The following is a 19,277-nucleotide window of genomic DNA, read 5'->3' on the forward strand; positions in this document are numbered from 1 at the left end:
AATTCTTATCTGTCCAGACGTCAGAATTGAAGATGCTGATGTCGTTTTGATTCGATATCCCTCAAAAACCTTCAACTAATATTTGCATTGAAATCATCTGACCCCAAAAGCCCCGAGGTCACGGGGTCATGTACACACTTCAAAGGTCATCGTGACATGACCCCCAACAGCAAACACCACATCGGTCAGAGTCTGAACAGTTTTTTGCTGCGAGTTGCCGTCATTAAACTAAAATAATTCTGAAAATGCAGAGTTTGCAGCATTGTACTTGTGATCAAGAATCACTGACGACAAAAAAAAAAAAAATAAGTGTCACAACATGTGATACTTATTTCGATTGAAAAACGTAGGATTATTAGAGGAATTTTTGAATATTGAATAGACTAAAAAGCAGTTTTACGGTACGTCGAGGCCTCAGGGCTCACCACAAACTCCGAGACAACTTCCATGTTCAATAAAAGTGAGGATACAAAACCTGGTGACTTACTGGACACAAAATGATCAAGTCGCTGCTTTATTGTTTTTAATCAAAGCAGCGGAGAAACCTGAAGCTTTTCATTCGCCGGGTTTTTATTCCCACCTCCTCGGCCTGCTCCACGGCTGCTGAATTCAATCATTTGACAAAAACCTTTATTTCACCCCGCCGCGAAACACAATTTGTCTCCCTGTTGGAGTCGATTACGGCGGCGGTGAGGGATGTTTTTAGGCAATAACAGCGAAAGTGAATTAAGTCGTACCATCAGAAGAGGGTGGGTAGATTATTCTCTCAGCTTCATCATTCTTATTAGATTATGAAACTTTCTCAGGATGACTCACAGCAAAGCTGTTTGAAAGCGAACAGCCGTAGAGCAGGAGGGCGAAACGGAGGTGAAGTTTCACTGAAGTATTGTTGCACGGCGGCGTTCCCCTGATCACTGCTCATCAAACCACCAGTAAGTAGCTGCAGCACCAAACATCCAATGTAAACAGGAATTCTGAGTTTGTACAAATCTAATACGGTCAGCAGAAATGAGTTTAAAAATTGTTCCCTGGTTTTTATTATACAGGTTTTTTTTTGTTTTTTGGCCATCAGATCCTTGTTGCAACAGAACAAGTCTGTGATCAGTTCATCCAACGTCTGATATCTGATGCTGGCATCCGCTTCACACAGAAAGAAAAACGATGTTTTATAGAAAAAAGATTCACAAACGCACCGAGTGTAGATGTGAAGTAATGCAGCATGTCAGCATCGATACTGATGATCAATTGATGGCAAACTGAAGACCTGATGATGCCTGCCAACATAACAGTGAATTACAACTGAATTAGGGCATCATAGATAAAAGGTTAAAGGTGAAAGTGGACAGACGGCCTATTTTTTGGCCTTCAGATGAAAAGATGATCCTTCTGCCTCCAGTTTGTTTGTTTTTTTAATCAATGTAGCTGAAAAATTGTCCTTCAGTCAGGAAAAGTGAGGTGGGAAAATTTTTTTTAAAAAGCAGTGTTTGTGACCCCCAGCACAGAAATGTTCAAACAAATCTTGAATCGTCTGAACTTTCTTATTCCAAAAAAAAAAATTTAATAAAATGATGGTTTACAAAAAGCAAAATTAGACAAAAAAAAAAATTGTATGGAATTCACATTATTCTATTTCATATTTCTGCAAAAAAACAACAACAACCAAACAAACAAAATAAGGAAACAAACAAACAAAAATGTAACTAACTTTTACCGTTTTCTTAAATATGTATATTGATCTAGTATTTTTAATATCACTCTCCAGACCAAAACTTTACAAGCTTACAAAAAATAATTATTAAATGAAAAAAAAAACAACATATGAATCAGAATGGCAGTCCTCATTTCCTTCAATCCAAAGAAAAAAAAGATCTTAATTTAAGACTTAAACTTTAGGTATGTACCTTTTATTTATTTTTTTTAATGTAGAAAGTTTTTACATATATCTTAAAATGTGTATACTGTGACAGTTTTATGAAAGACAGATAATCTGTGAAAAAAATTTAGCTCAACTGAGCCAGGAGGAGGGTCATAGTATTGCCAGTCACTCTTGTGTATGTGCTGCTCACATCCTACCCCATCCGTTATGCCACGCGACAGCAACAAAGCCTGTCATGAATGCTAAAGCGAGCTAGCATAGCCAACGATGACAGTGGATGAACAGTTTTCCTGACATGGTAAGTTGTTAGCAATCATAATATTTAGCAGCAAATACATGAGCTTGATGGCACCAAGACCCTCCTCCTGCCTCTGATTGGTAGTTTTGCATTTTTTCAAACGGCATTATTAGAACTGGGAGGAAGTGTGACTTGATTATCCATCTCATATATTACTGTCATGACATTCTGATTAATTTAACATCAAGAAAAAAAAACAACATATTTTTTTCAAATAAAAGTTTTATGCTCTTATTTTAAAAACCATGAACGTATGTTTGTTTAGAATTACCCAACTTCTGTCCCGGCAGCATAATGTGAGTCATTTAGTGACGTTTCGTCGTAGCGAGAAACGCAACTAACGGCTGGACAAATAAGAGCCGTCTGTGAGAATCGACGAGGGAGCAGAGAGGACAAAACAAGCAGGTACTTCAGTGGCCTGTGTCAGTCAAGAATATATGGTTTCCCATTCAGCAGCGTGTCACCGCTTCCTGTTAGTGGTTCAAGTCTTCCAGAAGACAGACAGAGGAGAGGTGGCGCCAGGACCAAAGTTCCTCCTGCTTGACACAAAGATGGCATTGACTGTTGTCTTTGCACCTGTTCAAGTTCGGGAGGAGACGGCACAGGCTCTTCCTGTGCATCAGACAGCAGTCCACCACCTCCATGCAAACTGCTTAATGACTCTCTCTCTCTTTTTTTAATCAAATAAGCAAACTGAAGCCCTGCCAGAGAAGTCGACAAACGAGGGCCGGTGAAAACGTCTTTGTCGTGAGAGGGGAGGGTTTTGTGAGGGCGGCAGGAGATGAACGCTTGTTTGCGGCGTAAAGGCGAGCCGGGCAGATGGGGCCGGGTGGTGGAAGATGGAGGACAGGGTCGGGGTGCACACACACACACCCCACACCACACACTCCACACACCCCCACACACACACACACACACACACATACCTCCTCTGAGCTCCCAGTGAGAAAAACTCTTCCAGCAACACAAACTCTCAGTCTACGGCTATAGACTGGGATGGATTAGAATAACAAAAGCCCTGATTAATGCCGTTTGTGGCTTTAAGGACACAAAGTCATTATGTTAAAAAAAGATCCTGGGTCTTGAGTTGTTTTGGCGCTTTGATTTGAGTTTAGTTTCACTGCTATTCTGCATCAGTCTCTTTCTTCTTCTATGTTTCTGTCTTACCTAACCTCCTGGTTATTGATTTCTGAACTCTTCCTGAGTTGAAACATTAGTGTTGTTGATTCCAGCTTAATACAAACTTGTTTTCTTTGCGTCATTTGAGGTCTAAAAACGCTGCATCTTTGTTGTTATTATTTTGACCATTTCTCATTTTCTGCAAATAAATGCTAACATTTTTGCTGGAAATTTCGGAGACATGTTGACAGAAGTTCATAGAATAAAAGAGCAAAGTTAATCTTACTCAGACATAGACAAGTAAACAGTAAAATCAGAGAAGCCGATCATTTTAAGTGGTCTGTCAATTTTCTCCAGAGCTGTACAACAACGATAATAATAATAATAGGAATAATAGGAATAATGATAATGATAATATCACTGAAAAATAACCTGCACAAATTGTCAAATTTTCTGTATTTACATTTTCTTACACAACAACTTGATATATTAATATATTTACTTGCATGCACTTAACGTGATCACTTGTAACAAATGATATTTTTTTTAAAAGTTGGACTGGAGTCTGGACGGGTCACCAGTCCATCACCTCTAAGGCTTTCAATATGATCTGTCTTGCTGATGGAGACCCGCTTTCGGAGTTGCAACGAGGAAAAAAAGAAAGCTCTTTTTGCCTGACAATAATAAAACGTGACATTTTTTTTAAATGTTATTTGGAATTGCGTTATAGGCTGACAGTCCCACTTATGTCTCTGGTTCCCAGTCTCCTGGAGCAGCTTTCTGTTCCACACACCAGGAAAAAGTTGCCTTCCTCCCTCAAAGCCAGCGTGGCTGTGGGTTGAAAGACCTTTTACCAGGAAAGTCTCCTTCCGTTTTATTGCAAGAGCGTCTTAAATCCTCGGACTCTTGGTGATGGAAGAGCCAGTAGTGAAAATCATCTTATGAACCTTAAGAACTCAACACTGTCTTTGTCATTTTCCTTTGAATTACTTATGTTCTCATTGAGTCAGTTTGACCGTAGCTGAGTTTACCACTACTGATGTCTTCTATGATGGAAGATAAAAAAAACCCAACAACAATCATATCAGACCAGCAAGGGATCGGACAGGATGATACAATTTATTGGCAGAATAAAAAAATAAAAGTAAGAGTATGGCTTGGAAAGCTGTCCAATTTCACATGATGAGCCAACACAAAGTAGAGCATACTTACAAAATGACAGAAAGTATATGGTATTCAGTTTCCGTGCCCTAACAAATTCAAATGTGAACAGTGGTATCTGTAGTCAAACCCTTGTACAGTGTGACGAATTTTTATCTGATTTATTAAGTGACAGTCAGGGAGGAAGGTCTGGAGAAGTGTGAACCACGGTCAGGTTATAACCCTACCATGTAAAACTGAATTTTTATTTTTATTTTTTTAGCTTTACATCATCTTATAAATTCATTTGATAATCAAATGAATTTGATGCCTTGATTCTTTCTTTCATATTTGAGCAATCCTTCAATCCCCTCAGAGCTGCAGTTTCCAAACTTCTGAGCTCCTGCCTCACAGAGCAGCCCCTCCGACTTCCCCACTCAGCTCCTTCAGACTAGCCAGTAGCAATTAGCAAACAGCCCATGGCGCTGTGCATCAGCTGAGCTCATTGAACAAGCTACTTCTACGGCTATAGACAGAGCAGCGCTGGCAAAGACGTTGAGAAAGGGTTAATAGAGGAGCCATGTTGTAATGACTTCCAGAAAGCAGAGTGTCAGAAAGAGCAGGAGCTTCTTAAAGAGACAGAGACCCACTTTCAAGGAGCTACATTACAAAGTTGAATTTCTTCAGTCATATTTGATCTATATAGCATTTTTATAACAACTGTAGATAACATAGTTACTGGATACTCGATTGGTATGCATTCTGTCCTGAGCTAAGCGCTCTCTGTCCTTTCTTGGGGAGGTGACAGAGGAGAGGGCGTCTGGAGGAAATGCCTGCGGCCGGGTTGCTTCTTTTTTTCCATGGCAGCGTTATAAACATATAGAGCAATAACATGTCCTGCATGTAACTCTCTCAGCCCACAGAACTGTGGCTTGTGTCTCAAAAGCAGCACTGTGTCATTACCTCCTGCTATGAATGCCTTCTGTGTGTGTGTGTGTGTGTGTGTGTGCGTTATCTGCCTCCTGATCATCATACCTGCATGTCCGCTCATGTGTTTATTCCTCACAAACGGTCCCACTTGGCCAGACACTGGGGCTGATGCACCGGGTTACTGACTGATCAGAAACAGGCTGCAGGTAAATGGTGGCGATTGTGCATCAGATGAATAGACATATCTGTGCAAAGCAGAAATAAATAGATCTTTACATCTACAGAAATAACCTGACCACCGCTCCACCCCCGACCTCCACCCGCCTTCCCGCCGACGGTTAAACACTGAAAGCCTGTCAAGGCGGCTTGTTTTATATAAGTGTGTTTCACTGATTCCCTACAGTGTGAGCATTGTGGGAGAATACGGCTTGTTTACATGTTTGGGCAGTATGACATAAATCCTCCATTTCTTGAAACCTGGTACTTTTCTTATTGAGTTTAATCCTGTGGTTCTCCGTCTCATGGCTACGACAGAGTGTAAAGGTCACGCTGAGAAAACAAACAGACGAAATGAAGAGAATAAAGGATAAGGATGTACGACGATAAAGTCGTAGTGTCACGAGAACATATCCATAGTGTTACAAGGATAAATAAAGTCTTATAAAAATGACAAAAATAAAGTCACGACATTACGAGAAGAAACTCATACCATAAAAATTAAACTAATACACAGACGTAGCATTGAAATAAAACTATCGGGGACGACAGATAGCCTTCTCATACGCTGAAAATGAGTATCCAACAATTCCTTGGTTTTGAGTCTGAATGTATCTACAATTATATATATATATATAGATATAGATATATATATATCTATATCTATATCTATATATATATATATATATATATATATATATATATATATAGAGAGAGAGAGAGAGAGAGAGAGAGAGAGAGAGAGAGAGAGAGATACCTATACATGTCTATATACTTTGCTAATTATTTATCTGGGAAGCTTCAGATGACGAGGTCACTGATTTGACTGCATCAATTGAATTTCTTTAATTATTCCTATGTTATTGTGTAAGTTCAATTCTGCAGATTTTCAGCTGTTGCACCTTCTTTTGTTTTGAACTTCAATAAAGATTTAGGACAAGCAGAAATTTGTCTCATTTCAAGAAAAATTTTAATTTATAATTTAAATTTATAATGTCTAACTAAATAATAAAAATGATAAGAAGCATTTGACAAATTGTCACACGAGTTTTTTTGATATAAATAGAGAATAAAAGTGGACCAAGAACTGAGCCTTGTGGTACGCCATTTAAAATAGTGAGGATAGAAGAAGTGAAGCCAGCCAATTGGACTCTCTGGGTTCTGTGTAGCTTGATGCAAGAGTCTTGTGTGGAATTTCATTTAAAAGTGTGATTTACTGAGTCAAACGCCTTCGACAGATCAATAAACAAAGCAGCACAATGTTTTCCGTTATCAGGAATAAGATCATTAAAAACCTTTAAAGTGGCAGTGACAGTGCTAAAACCAGACTGTACATTTTGTAAAATACTGTTAGAATCTAAAGAAAATCTTAAATTGATCAGCGACACATATTTTATAAATCGGTCTGTAATTGTTTACCTGCGATAATTTCCCACCCTTGAACAGAGGCAAAACAAATGCTGATTTCCAGACACTAGGGATTTTGTTAGAGATTAGACTTTGATTAAAAATATGAGACAATGACTCTACTATAAACTCTGCAGCCAACTTTAGAAAAAAAAAGGCTGCAGGTTATCTGGCCCTGCCGATTTTCTGACGTCTATGTTTCTCGGTTCTGAGAGCCTCATCAGTGCAAATAGGGGAAAAGTTAAACGTGGTGGAGTTACAATCATTGTTCAAAAACAGTTCATCAGTATTTACATTTTGGCTGAGTGAATTTCAATCATCAAATAGCGAGCCTGCAGAAATAAAATGCTCATTAAATAAAAATAAACTGCCACTTCCAAATATGACTTTTCACAGTGTGAATAAACTACAATTTTTGTCTCTCTTGAAATGATTTTTACATGTAGAACATTTTTTATACCACTGATCTGAAGAGTTCTCCCTATTTAGTCAGGCTTGTGATTGTATATTTCCTTTCAAACATTGTTAAAATTATATTTTTTCTTTAAAGTGGCGAATATAATATAAGACAGTGCAGACACCATTTTTTTAAATTTCCCAATGAAGAGCAATACCTTTTCTTTCATGTTAATTTCAAAGCTCATCACCAATAACATATCCAGCATGCGGATCCTGATTCCCACATTTCAGCATTTTTTTTTCTCCCCCAAGTCACCGCATTAATGTTGCCAATATCCTGTTAACGATCCACATTTTCTGCTCTGAGAAAGCAGAAGCTTTCTTTTTTGAGAACGAGTCCGTGTTCCAGAGCCAGCGATTCCTCCCTTTTCCACGATTTCTCATTCTCATGTAGATATATTTTGGGTTGTGAAGCGGTTCTGGCGATGCCCGATGAGCCCAGGGATTATTGTCATGGCCAACCCCGATATTATAGAATTACAGTCAGACAGAGCGACTCCTGCTGCTCAGCGGACAATTACGCTGTGGCCTGGAACTCAATGGGAAAGTTGCATTAGAAGAAAACCTCAGTCGTTTTAGTGTTTTTACTGCAGATAATGTGTCAATATCCACCAAAGTAATCACAGTGGGGCTCAGAGGGGCCCGACTCCCCCTGAAAAGAAAATTAACTGCTGACTATCTTAGGCAAAATGGAGACAGTCTCCATAGCAGACTGGGATAACCTTTATCTAATCTAATCTAATCTCCTCAATTTAACATTTAGGTCCCTCGAGGTAAACAAAGCAAACAGTCCAATAAGATTCCAGATGCCAAAAACGTCCCAGGAGCTCATTGGAGACTGCAGCCATCTGCTGATCTCTTCTTGCAGATTTCTTTCTCTGCTGTTTCAGCTCCTTGTTCTGCAGGGAGCTGCCTCCATCTAGTGGTGAGAATGAGTTGCAGCTCACAACTGGACCTGTGGATCTGACGCAGGGAGGCCGGGCAGGCGGGCACAGAGGAACCGGCGTCTGCAGGTGGCAGTGTGACTCCATCAGTGACTCCTCTGGGAGAAGGACTTCTGTCAAAAACACCTCCTGGTGCTGCTGTTTGTTCTGTTTGTGTTTTTCTGTTTTCTTTCGTAGAACCATTTGGAGGTCTTTTCTTTTGAATAATATTCTTTAAATTAGCTTTATTTTTTTTTTAATTTCATTCAACTTTCAAATCATATTTTCAGAATGTGACCAAATAAGACAGAAAAAAAAACAGAAAATCTATTTTCAGACATCTAACAAAAGACAAAGGCATATATTTAACAAGTGAGAAAAATAAAACTAAAATAAACTATTAGTATTAATTTTAATATATATATATATATATACATTTATCTATACAATGTCTGTTATGAAATCATTATCAGTTTACTATTAAACGTACCTTTTTATGTGTCTGATTTTCACATTTCTTTTCTTACTTTCGATTTTGATCACTATGTCTAAGAATGAAGTGAAACTTTGTAAAAGTTTAGTTCTGGTCAGATGTTGTTTAAAAAGTACTTTGTTGCTCTCGAGTGTTGTGGGCTAATTAGTTACTTACCAAATAGCTTGTTTAGCTTCCTTGCTGCAACCCAGCTGCTCACTATCAAATCATCTGTCAATGGTTTTTATAGAGCAGTGACCAGAACGATTCCTGGTTCTAGTTAGAATGTTAACTAGCTAGACTTAGCATTCTAGATATTTAAAAACTAACAAGCTGAGCCCAGACATGAATTATGTTGTAATGATGAAGGATCCGATTCTTTGGAACGGCTCCTTCTCGTTAACAGCAGGACTCCAGTCTCTGCTAGTGAGAGACGTTATTTGTTGGGGTTTTCTTTCTACTTACGATGCGCAGCGCACACTGCAGTAGCTCTTCACTGTCTGTGTGCGTTTGTTTGAGTGCGGTGTGTGTTTGTGTCAATTCCTACTGAGTCATTGCCGGCAGAGCCTTTCACTGCAGCTACAGCTGTAAGTCTTTTGGAGTCTACCGGCTTTGCACACCTGGATATTGAAAATTGTTGTCCACCCTTGTTTGCAAGATGGCTCAAGCTCAGTCACTGAGTAGCGAGTGCGTGTAAACATCCATTTTCAAATTTTGCCACAGACTCTGATGTTTTACCATAAATAAAATGTGACCTAAATCATTCTGTCGTAGCTCTGATTGTATGTTTAGGGTCAACGTCAATGAACCTCCATCCTAATCTCAAGTCTCTTGCAGCCTCTAATATGTTCTCGACCAGGATAGCCCTGCATTTAGTCCCATCCAGTTTCCCAGGAAATAATAATAATAATAATAATAAAGAAGTCAATCTCTCAAGAAAAACTGAAGAATCTTCAGAAAGGCTGAAAAGGTTTACAAAAGAGTCTGGCTTCTTGGAATCAAAACACAAAGAACAGTGTGATATTTAAATCTTTACTGTCATAATTTGTTAAGACATGAGATCATAGTGCAAGTAACAATCAGAGAAGTCCAAAATACAGCTTGAGACGTTCATTTGTAAATGTGTACAGCAAGATGAGGACAACGGCAGCAGTCCAGGTCAACGTTATAGGAAGTTAGGAGTGGTAAGTTGTTAATGTCTGAGGTCTGAGAGATTGATTTTGAACTCAAGAAGAAAAGGTGTTTATACTGGTGGAGAGGAGGAGGTGTTCCAGGAGGGGGCTAGCACATCCGCACGAGTTGAGGTTGGCAGGGTTTGTTGCCGATTGTCCCATCCATCCATTTTCTAACACCCTCGTCCCCAGTGGGGTCATGAGGTGCTGGTGCCTCTCCAGCTGACGTTCCGGGCGAGAAGCAGGGTCACCCTGGACAGGTCACCAGTCTGTCGCAGGGCAACACACAGAGATAGAGACAGACCATGCACTCACACACACTGAGAATTTAGAGAGACCAATTAACCTGATAGTCGTGTTTTTGGACTGTAGAGTACCCGGAGAAAATCCATCATGCACAGGGAGAACATGCAAACTCTGTGCAGAAAGACCCGGGGCCAGGAATCGAACCAAGGACCTTCTTGCTGCAAGGCAACAGTGCTACCAACTGTGCCAGTGTGTTAGCGGCGGATAGGCTAGTGAGTCGGTTGAAATCCGGGATGGTGGTTCTACAAAAGGTGGGCAGAGGAGCAGTAGGTGTGTTTCCATCGACCATATCAATACACAATTTGACATTTCCAAAATAACTTTGCTTAACGGAAAACCACCAATGAAAAGTTTTGCCGCTAGGATGAGGTGTTTTTTACTGGCTGTGTCAAAATGATTTATTTTGCAAAATTTTAATGGAAACACTTTACACATCACATGAGTCACATGATCAACAATTGGATGTTGTCGCTGGCACAAACCACGAACAAGATGACAACAGGAAGTAGTTGGAGGATCATGGCGAGGCATGGTTTTTAATAACTTATGTGAAGTAACTTATTTACATTTGATTTCAGTTGCAAAATTGTGTTTTTTTTTGTTTTGTTTTGTTTTTTTACATTAACGGAATATTGACAAAGTTTTGCACATGTTTGTAATGGAAACGCAGATAGTGAGGAGAGTTGCGATGGAGTCCTGGGTGAAGTTCTTCCAACCGATGCACAGAGGAACCAAAGTACTGCAGTCCAGACGTGTAACGGCAACAAGAAAATGAAACATTTTTGAAACAGAAAAGTGAGTGTCAGAAACTCAAGGCACATTCAGACATCAGAAGAGCCTGAATATCACTGGTGACCAAAACAATCTGGCATTTGAATCAGGGAACCCACTCCTCTTTAAGCTAATCTCCTCCTGCCTGATTGACCTTGATGAACTCCAAGTTAAGGACACACCTGCCAGTTACGTGCTGTAAGGAGAGGAGAAAGGACACACACACAAATACACACACACGCCAACATGCACACAGATCTGTGGATGTGACAATTTGCTCATCTCTAAGTGTTCACCTTGTCAGCTGAATAGATTATTTAATTCCATCCCCACTGAATTTGAATATGAGAAAAATTCAAATCAATAAATAAAATCTGTTTTAAAGTTGTGGTGCTTGTGAGAAAGGACAATCAGTTTTAGAGTGACAAATTGTTCATTTTGATTTAGAAACTATGAACATACTTTTTCTTTATGGGATGCCTTGCAAGAGCCTGTATCGTGGAAATAAAAATGAAAACCTACGTTTTTCAATGTGGGTTTACGTATGTAATATCTTCTTTTGTCTTGTTCTTGTCAGAAAGTTGTAGATTTTGGGCTTGCTAGCTTTGTTAGCTTAAAGAGCAAAGCAGCTTGATAAATTAAACTGGCAGCCAATCAGAAAGATGAGCTTGACAACGAGTACTTCAATAAATTATCTTAACTTAGATTTTATAGTAAAGATTGAAAAACAGATTTTTATTTTTGTGTTCCCCCCCCCCCCCCCCTCATCTCTCCAAAATGAAGCAACCTGCAGCATTTTATTCCTGGAAGGAAGAGTGCATTACTATGTTAACCTTTGACACTGTGGTCCCTCCAGGTCATTAATCTTTGATCTTGTCCCTAGTGGACAGGTTGGAGTTTAACTGAGTGCGGACAGGTAGGTGTCTTTTATGCAGGTAACAAGCTCCATTGTGTGTGATTAATCCAGGCAGTGAGCAGAGGACAGGATTATGTCTTAAAAGACAAACTAACAGATCTGTCAGAGCCTGGATTCCTGCTGGTTGGTGGGCGACCAAATAAGTCAGCTAAATGGCTCTGATTTGTATTCTGTGTCAAAACCAGTGAGGTCAAAGGTGAAAATTAAAGACCCCTCCGTTCTCTGTAAAACGTGAAAAAAGAAGAATACCCCGCTGTCATGACCCGGAAGCACTTTCAATTAAAAGTCCTGAAGGCCACGCAGCCCTTTCTGTCCCGTGTTGTTGTTGTTGTTGTTTGAGGTTAAACGGTCGCAGCATCCTCCTGTTGGAAAAGTTTCTCTCAATGAATTTTATTAAACGGAGCCGCTGACCTGCTCTCAGCTCAATGGGTGTGTAGCCACGCCCTCTGGCCTCTTATTGGTTGCCAGGAGTTACTGGGAGTTCTCCTCGGTCTGAGTCTGGCGGCTCTCCAGACCCCCCCTCACCTCCCCCCTCACCCCCCCTCTAACCCCACCACCTACCCCCCGCCCCCCTTTTAAAGCTCCTCCAACCCGCTTCACTCTTTCTGACACTTGTTGCAGCTGCACGCGCATCATCGAGAGAGTCCACACCGAACCGCTTCAGCGTCTCCTTTGGGTTTTCCCGCGGGGAGTGATGAACTCCATCGACCCTCAGTCCCATCACCAGCACCAGCACCACACCTCCCCGACCGTCGGCACTCTTTCCCATAAAGGCGCCCAGGAGTCCCCGGACATGGCAGCCGCGGTCTACTGCGACAACTTCAGCAGCGTGTACCACCAGCAGAGCCTCCAGGGCGCGCAAAGACCCGCCGGCTACGGCCTCGGCGACTACGCCTCCTCCCCGAACCCGTACCTGTGGCTCAATGGGCCGGCCGTGAATTCCTCCGCGTCTTACCTGCACGGCAACAACCCGACGCCGTTCATGCCGCCCTCGTACGGCTCGCAGCGGCAGTTCCTCGCCAACTCGCCGGGCTTCGGAGGGCCCGACCTGGGCTGGCTGTCCATCGCCAGCCAGGAGGAGCTGCTGAAGCTCGTGCGGCCGCCGTACTCCTACTCCGCCCTCATCGCCATGGCCATCCAGAACGCGCACGAGAAGAAGCTGACCCTGAGTCAGATCTACCAGTACGTGGCCGACAATTTCCCTTTTTATAAGAAGAGCAAAGCCGGCTGGCAGAACTCCATCCGGCACAATCTGTCTCTGAACGACTGCTTCAAAAAAGTCCCGCGGGACGAGGACGACCCAGGTAACAGAAACACCTTGGAAAGGCTTAGAGGCGCTTCAGTGTATGGGAGGTCAAACGTGCCACAGTTCAACACATAAATCATCAAACATGTCACGATTTGAACAAAATTGTACATAAATTAAACATTTTATGTAGTATTGTTAGCACTATATTTTTACAATATGAATGATTGCAATGCTAAATTAGCTAATCTAGCATGTAATGCCATCCCACCCCTCTTTTTAAATGTAAGTTTATCAAAATATAGCTTATATAGAACGGCAACAAGTTAGAATTAAATGTGCACTAGGAAATCACACACATGGGTAATTAAATTATTTTCATGGTTCCTTTTCTTATTAAAATGATCACTGGCTCATTGAATGTTTGGTCAGAGCAGCTGCTTTCATGCATTGCTGTTGTACGGGACAAGGGCAAAAACTAGACTGAAAAATCATTTCATTCATGTAACAATGTATAGGTGTACAGTTCAGATTTAAATATGCATTTGTTGAAGTGTTGTGCTGTTGGCCCACTGAGATTGTGGAATTACACATGAGGAGCAACTGAACTGGATTTTCTTTAAAGTGAAAAATTTTATAAACAAATAAAACAGCCCAAAATTACATTATGCCTTTGCATTCAGAACAAACTACTAAGTAATTCGTTATATCTAAAATAGCTTGGTTTATAATTCTGTTATATGTAAAAAAAAAAAAAAAAAAAAACTTTAGAGCACTTAAAAATACAAAGACAAGTGTAAATACCAAAGATTCTGTTTTTATATAATTACTAAAAGTTTGTTAAATATTGCATGGGTATCATTAAAATCTTGAAAGAATGAGTTGTTTTTTTCACTTTTAATGTGAAATACCTGCAAAAACAATAAAAGGGTGAAAACAACTTTGAAGTATTTCTCAAAATGTGTAGAATGTTTTAGAAATAAAAATACAAAGATCAGTTCTTATGACAAAAGTACTAATAATTCTCAAATAAAAAGAGAATCTGCCAGTTTCATCTTAAAATAGAAATCTGACAAGTTGTTGGATGTTGTTTTGTTGTTGTTTTTATGGTAAGAAACTATAAAAAACTAATTTGAATGTGATTTCCGGAAAAAAAAAGACTTATGATGTAAAGTAAGAGATTGTCTCATTTTTCCAGTATGTACACAACGATACAATTAGATTTTAATCACCTTTTTCAAAAATAAATGAAAAAAGATATGAATGTATGGAGTGAAATTAGGAAGAAGGGACAAAGTTTCAACACAATTGTATTCTTTTAATTTTTTTTTACCATTTGTAAAATTTATATTACATGTACTTAAAGTTAACCTCTATCAATTTTTATTTATTTTTGCTCAAGTAAATTTATACTTTCTGAAGAAAAAACAAAAAATCGCAGATTTGATTTCATGTCTTGGTCAAAAGAAGAAGAAAAATAAATCTCACTTGACATATTTTAAAGATTAAAGTTTGCATGCAGAGAAAATAAATGACTGAAATTAATTTCTTTTCTATTCCTCTTTGCAGGAAAAGGAAACTATTGGACGTTGGATCCCAACTGCGAAAAGATGTTTGATAATGGAAACTTCCGGCGGAAAAGGAAACGACGGTCGGACCCCAGCCTTTCCGGAGGAGCAGCTGCGGCCGCAGCCACGAAGCTGGAGGACGGCCGGCCGGCGGCGGCGGGCCCCATGAAGGCCTCGGACAGCCCCCAGCTCCTGGGGCCTTCTTCCCCGGAGATGGAAGCCATGAACGAAAACCACAAGAGCTCGTCGTCGTCGCCGGCGGGGCTGGCCGCCGCCGCTCCGTGTTTCAATAACTTTTACAGCAACATGTCGGCGCTCGGCTCGGGGGCCCCCGGCCGACAGGGGTCCCTGGGACTGGTGAACGAGCTGTCGAACAGGAACATAACGGCTCTGAGCCCCTACCACCCCAGCGGCGGCACTGGGCAGGAGGCGGGGGCGGGGCCTCCCGACCACGGCGAGGGCTTGCATTTTAACCGGGGAGTGTACTACAACACGTTTGGCGGCGGGCAGAGCGGACAGTTCAACGCTCACTTCTACAACAGCTTCAGTGTGAACAGCTTGATCTTCCCCAGGGACGGGACTGAGCTCTAGGGGACGACGCCTCACCTGCTGGAAGACTCTCTTTGAGAATCCCACTCAGAACGCGCATCAATACTCCATATTTCCCACAGAGACGTCACAGCATGGACTGAGCTGGAGTGTCTGACTAACATCAAAGAGCTTAAAGAAATGCAAAAAACACAAAAAAACAACAACAAACGTCTACTTTCACTTACACCTGAGCACCTTTTTCAACTAAACTTCAATCATATAACATCAAAAAGTGAAATATATATATATATATATATATATATTTTTTTTTTGTGACACACCTTACAAACATATTTAAAGTTGAGCCCAAACCTTCACAGTTCTATAAGTTTCACTCAATAAAAGGGCTTGTTCATTACTAACACAAAGCTGCCAAAGTTGCCTATGTGACACCAGCGATACCTCAAAAGGACAGTCATTTACTAGAGCGGCCCACAAAGGGTTTGTATTATTTTGTTCGACAAATGCAGTTTTGCTAATATGTTCACTCATATGCTTGCCTTATGAAGCAGGACCAAATGAGATTTTGGGAAGTTGTGGTTTCAAAAATCCTCCCTACAGTCTAAGTCCTTTAATGAGACGGCAAGCAAAAGCGCTGACCACAGTTCTCACGGTTTTCATTGCCGCCCCTCCCCCACCTGCTGCTGCACAGTGCTCATGAGCAGGCCGAGAAAGGAAGCGCCACGCTTCTCCTAAGTTTTACAAGGAAGACGACTTCTTGTTGCTTGGAAATAAAAAAACCAAACAACAAAGACATGGTAATCAGTGTGGAACCTGAAGTAGCATCACGCGTTATGCCTATTAACAAAAGGTTGTTGGAAAACTTCAGCTGGTTTGTTAATCAAACTAGTTGATTAACAAGCTCTGTCTCTGCTGGATTATCTGACTAATCTTTTGGTTGTTATATAACTACAACACCTAAAACATGTGATATTCTGCCCAATAAGCACTTAAAAACCACTGCTAAATTTATCAGGTGAAAATTTAGCTTATGAAACAAGATCAGAATAAATGTCTACAGCTGCATTTCCATGATGTGTGCAAAACTTTTGATGTTCTGCCAATGTTAAAAAAACAAATGCACAACTTTGCAGTTAAATAAGAAATGCATTTAAAATCACACGTGAAGAAGTTCGTTCTTTAAAAAAAAAAATAAAATTAATTGCAACGATGGATGTAAACTGTTATTTATAGCCAGATGGCCTCTATCTTCCAAAGAGGCCAGTTCCTATAAGTAAGTGGGTTGCCGCTTTGTAAAAACTGCACCGAAAAAGTGTTTTTACTGCAGTTTTGCAAAACGCATTTATTTTGATAAAAAAATCCATACAGAAACTTGGCGTTTTTATTTCCAGAAGTAAACTTTGTGCAATTGAAATGCAGCTACAGACATTATTGCAACAGTGACAACTGTGCTATTTAAGCACCATTATGACTAATTGTTTTCTGATTTATGGAACAGCAGCTACATCACGTTTTACATTTGCTGTCGTTTTAAACTCATCTGTAAATACTGTGAAACTGTGGTACTCATGCTAAATGCTACCCGACCAGCCAATACCTGCTGCCTTGTGTCTGACGTCCTCCATGTTGACTGAAACCTCAGCACTGTGGCTTTCCTGTTAAATGTGTATTTTTGTAACATTTTTTTAAAAAAAGAAAAAAATCCTTTTGGGAGTATTTATGCTATTTATGTTCATAGGCATTTTCTACTGTTTGTCCAAAAACACTGTCTGATTAAATATGCAAATATTAGCTTCCAGGATGCAGCAAAAAAACAGCATCACTAAAAACACAGATTTTATTAATATACATTATCTGTAAAGCAATATATTCTGTCTTGTTTATTTCCCTCAGGATTCAGTTTGACAATCATTAAATGGCTTTTATATCAATTACTGACATGTTTTTTTTTTTTTACTCTTGATGAAATGCATCACACCATTAGTCTGACTAAATAAAATTGATCCAGTTTCTAATGCATTTTGACAAAAGTGTGATGTGTTGCTCTATTTCATGTCAGTTCACAGAAAATACAAACAGAAAAGTCATTCTTGTTCCTTGTATTCGCACAACTTTACTTATGTTTACGTCTCAGCATCTTTCGCATTTTTTAAATGGTTGCATTAAAAATGCTAAACCATTTAAAAAATAACTGGTTTAGATTTTATTTTAGAGCACTAGAGATAGGCACCAGCAGCCCTTGTGACCCCACTAGGGTTAAGCACGCATGATGATGGATGAATATTATTGCTTTAATGAGAAGTTGTGTTTTAAGTGCTTTTCTTTTTTAACTAAATTTGCTAAGTCTGACTCTAAAAAGCATATGAACAAAATTTTCATATGCTTTCAGATTTTCTATTTAGACTTCTGAGACTGCAAGATCCAAAAACCCAGATTTATAGGACAAAATATACTTTTGACTCAGATTAAAACAGTTAAGGTTGAACTGTTTTCACAGAGCTTAAGATAAAGATTATCCTCTGGAAGGCTTTTAACCTTAGATTGACAGTTTTCTAACAATAAAACACTTGTTCTGTTTGGTTATGTAATTTCCACTGGACTCAGATCCTTTTGTATGGAGGCCCAAATGTGCCACCATTCCTCATATTAATAAACATAATACTTTTTACATGTAGCAATTTAAATAAAATTGGAAGCAAATGTTTCTACATTTTAGCTATATTTATGTTAAAAGCAATAATTGCATTGGCTGTTTTTGACTGCACCCCATGAAATAATTGGATTTGAATGACCAGACCAATAAAAAGATCAGTAATTATATGTGTACAAAAGGATCCATGTATGTATTGCAAAAACAAAAAAATCATACCAAGCATTTCTGGTTTAGGTTGTAGAGCAAATATTTCAGTACACTAACATAAAAGAAAACACAATTACAGGTAGCTTTACATCAAGATACAGGAGCTTGTTTTACGTCAATCATTTCTTAATGTTGATGAAAAAGTACCTGGTCCACTGGGAAATTATTTCACCTACAACTCACACTTTGTTGAAAGCGTTTTAATAAAACATTAATAAAACATTAATAAAACATTAATAAAACGCGGCCCTGTTGACAGGAAAAGATAAATGAATGAAGCCTGACTTCCTCCACCAGGAGCTCTGCAGCCAGAGGCGGGAATGAGGCGCGCTGGGAAGATGAAAAGGTTCTCGTCTGGAGTAAAGCCAAGCATTTTGCAAAGACGCAGCAGTTGACAGATGTCTTGGTACAGAAAACCCCGAAACAATGGCGCCATTGTCCTCTGTCCTGTACGCCAATCCGCATGCATCAATTAGGTGCTCTCTGAAGAGAGGTGAAGATATCCCTGTTAGGCCAGCGGGATTTAAGCATCCCCTTTGTTTCCAGCACTTTGTCCCAAATAAGAGAGGGAGCCGCGTTACTTTGTTTCTGCTAAGAATCAGCACGTCGCGAAACCTCTCTGCAAACATTTACCACACATGGTGCAGAAACAGGAAAACGGTCTGAGGATTTAGTGACTGGAGTTCTGTTACACAGAGTCAATCACGCATCGAGGTTTTTGAATCGTCATGCAGAAATGACTTGTACTCTGTTGGCCAAGTCTCAGATTGGTTTGGATCTGAGCGATGGTGATCTGTCATTTACACATGATCCAGCTCCAACAGATGACTCATGATAAGGAGAGACTCATTTTCTCGACTCTTAGTAAAACCACTGCCGGCGGTGGCTGGACCTTTTTAATTTTTTTTATTTACAATTAACTCTGGAGTCCCCCTAGGGCTGATATTGGGACATGTCCAGTTTTAGCCTCTATGTGTTCCCTCTTGCTGATGTAATGTACTGTAATGGGATGAGATCTGAAAATATATTAACTTTGTTTAATATAT

At 39.9% G+C, this 19,277-nt stretch overlaps 1 protein-coding gene across 1 annotated transcript; it reads left to right on the forward strand.

Annotated features, from left to right (window-relative positions):
• Positions 1-12,638: 12,638 nt before the first annotated feature.
• foxi2 (forkhead box I2) lies at positions 12,639-17,285 on the forward strand. Its single transcript, XM_055057017.1, has 2 exons — positions 12,639-13,309; positions 14,821-17,285. Exons 1-2 carry the CDS (start codon positions 12,700-12,702, stop codon positions 15,408-15,410), a joined length of 1,200 nt encoding a protein of 399 aa, XP_054912992.1. The 5' UTR covers positions 12,639-12,699; the 3' UTR covers positions 15,411-17,285.
• Positions 17,286-19,277: the final 1,992 nt, after the last annotated feature.

Source organism: Poeciliopsis prolifica, unplaced genomic scaffold (genome assembly GCF_027474105.1).
Source record: "Poeciliopsis prolifica strain line A6 unplaced genomic scaffold, Auburn_PproV2 SCAFFOLD047, whole genome shotgun sequence".
In the NCBI taxonomy this organism is placed as follows: Eukaryota; Metazoa; Chordata; class Actinopteri; order Cyprinodontiformes; family Poeciliidae; genus Poeciliopsis; species Poeciliopsis prolifica.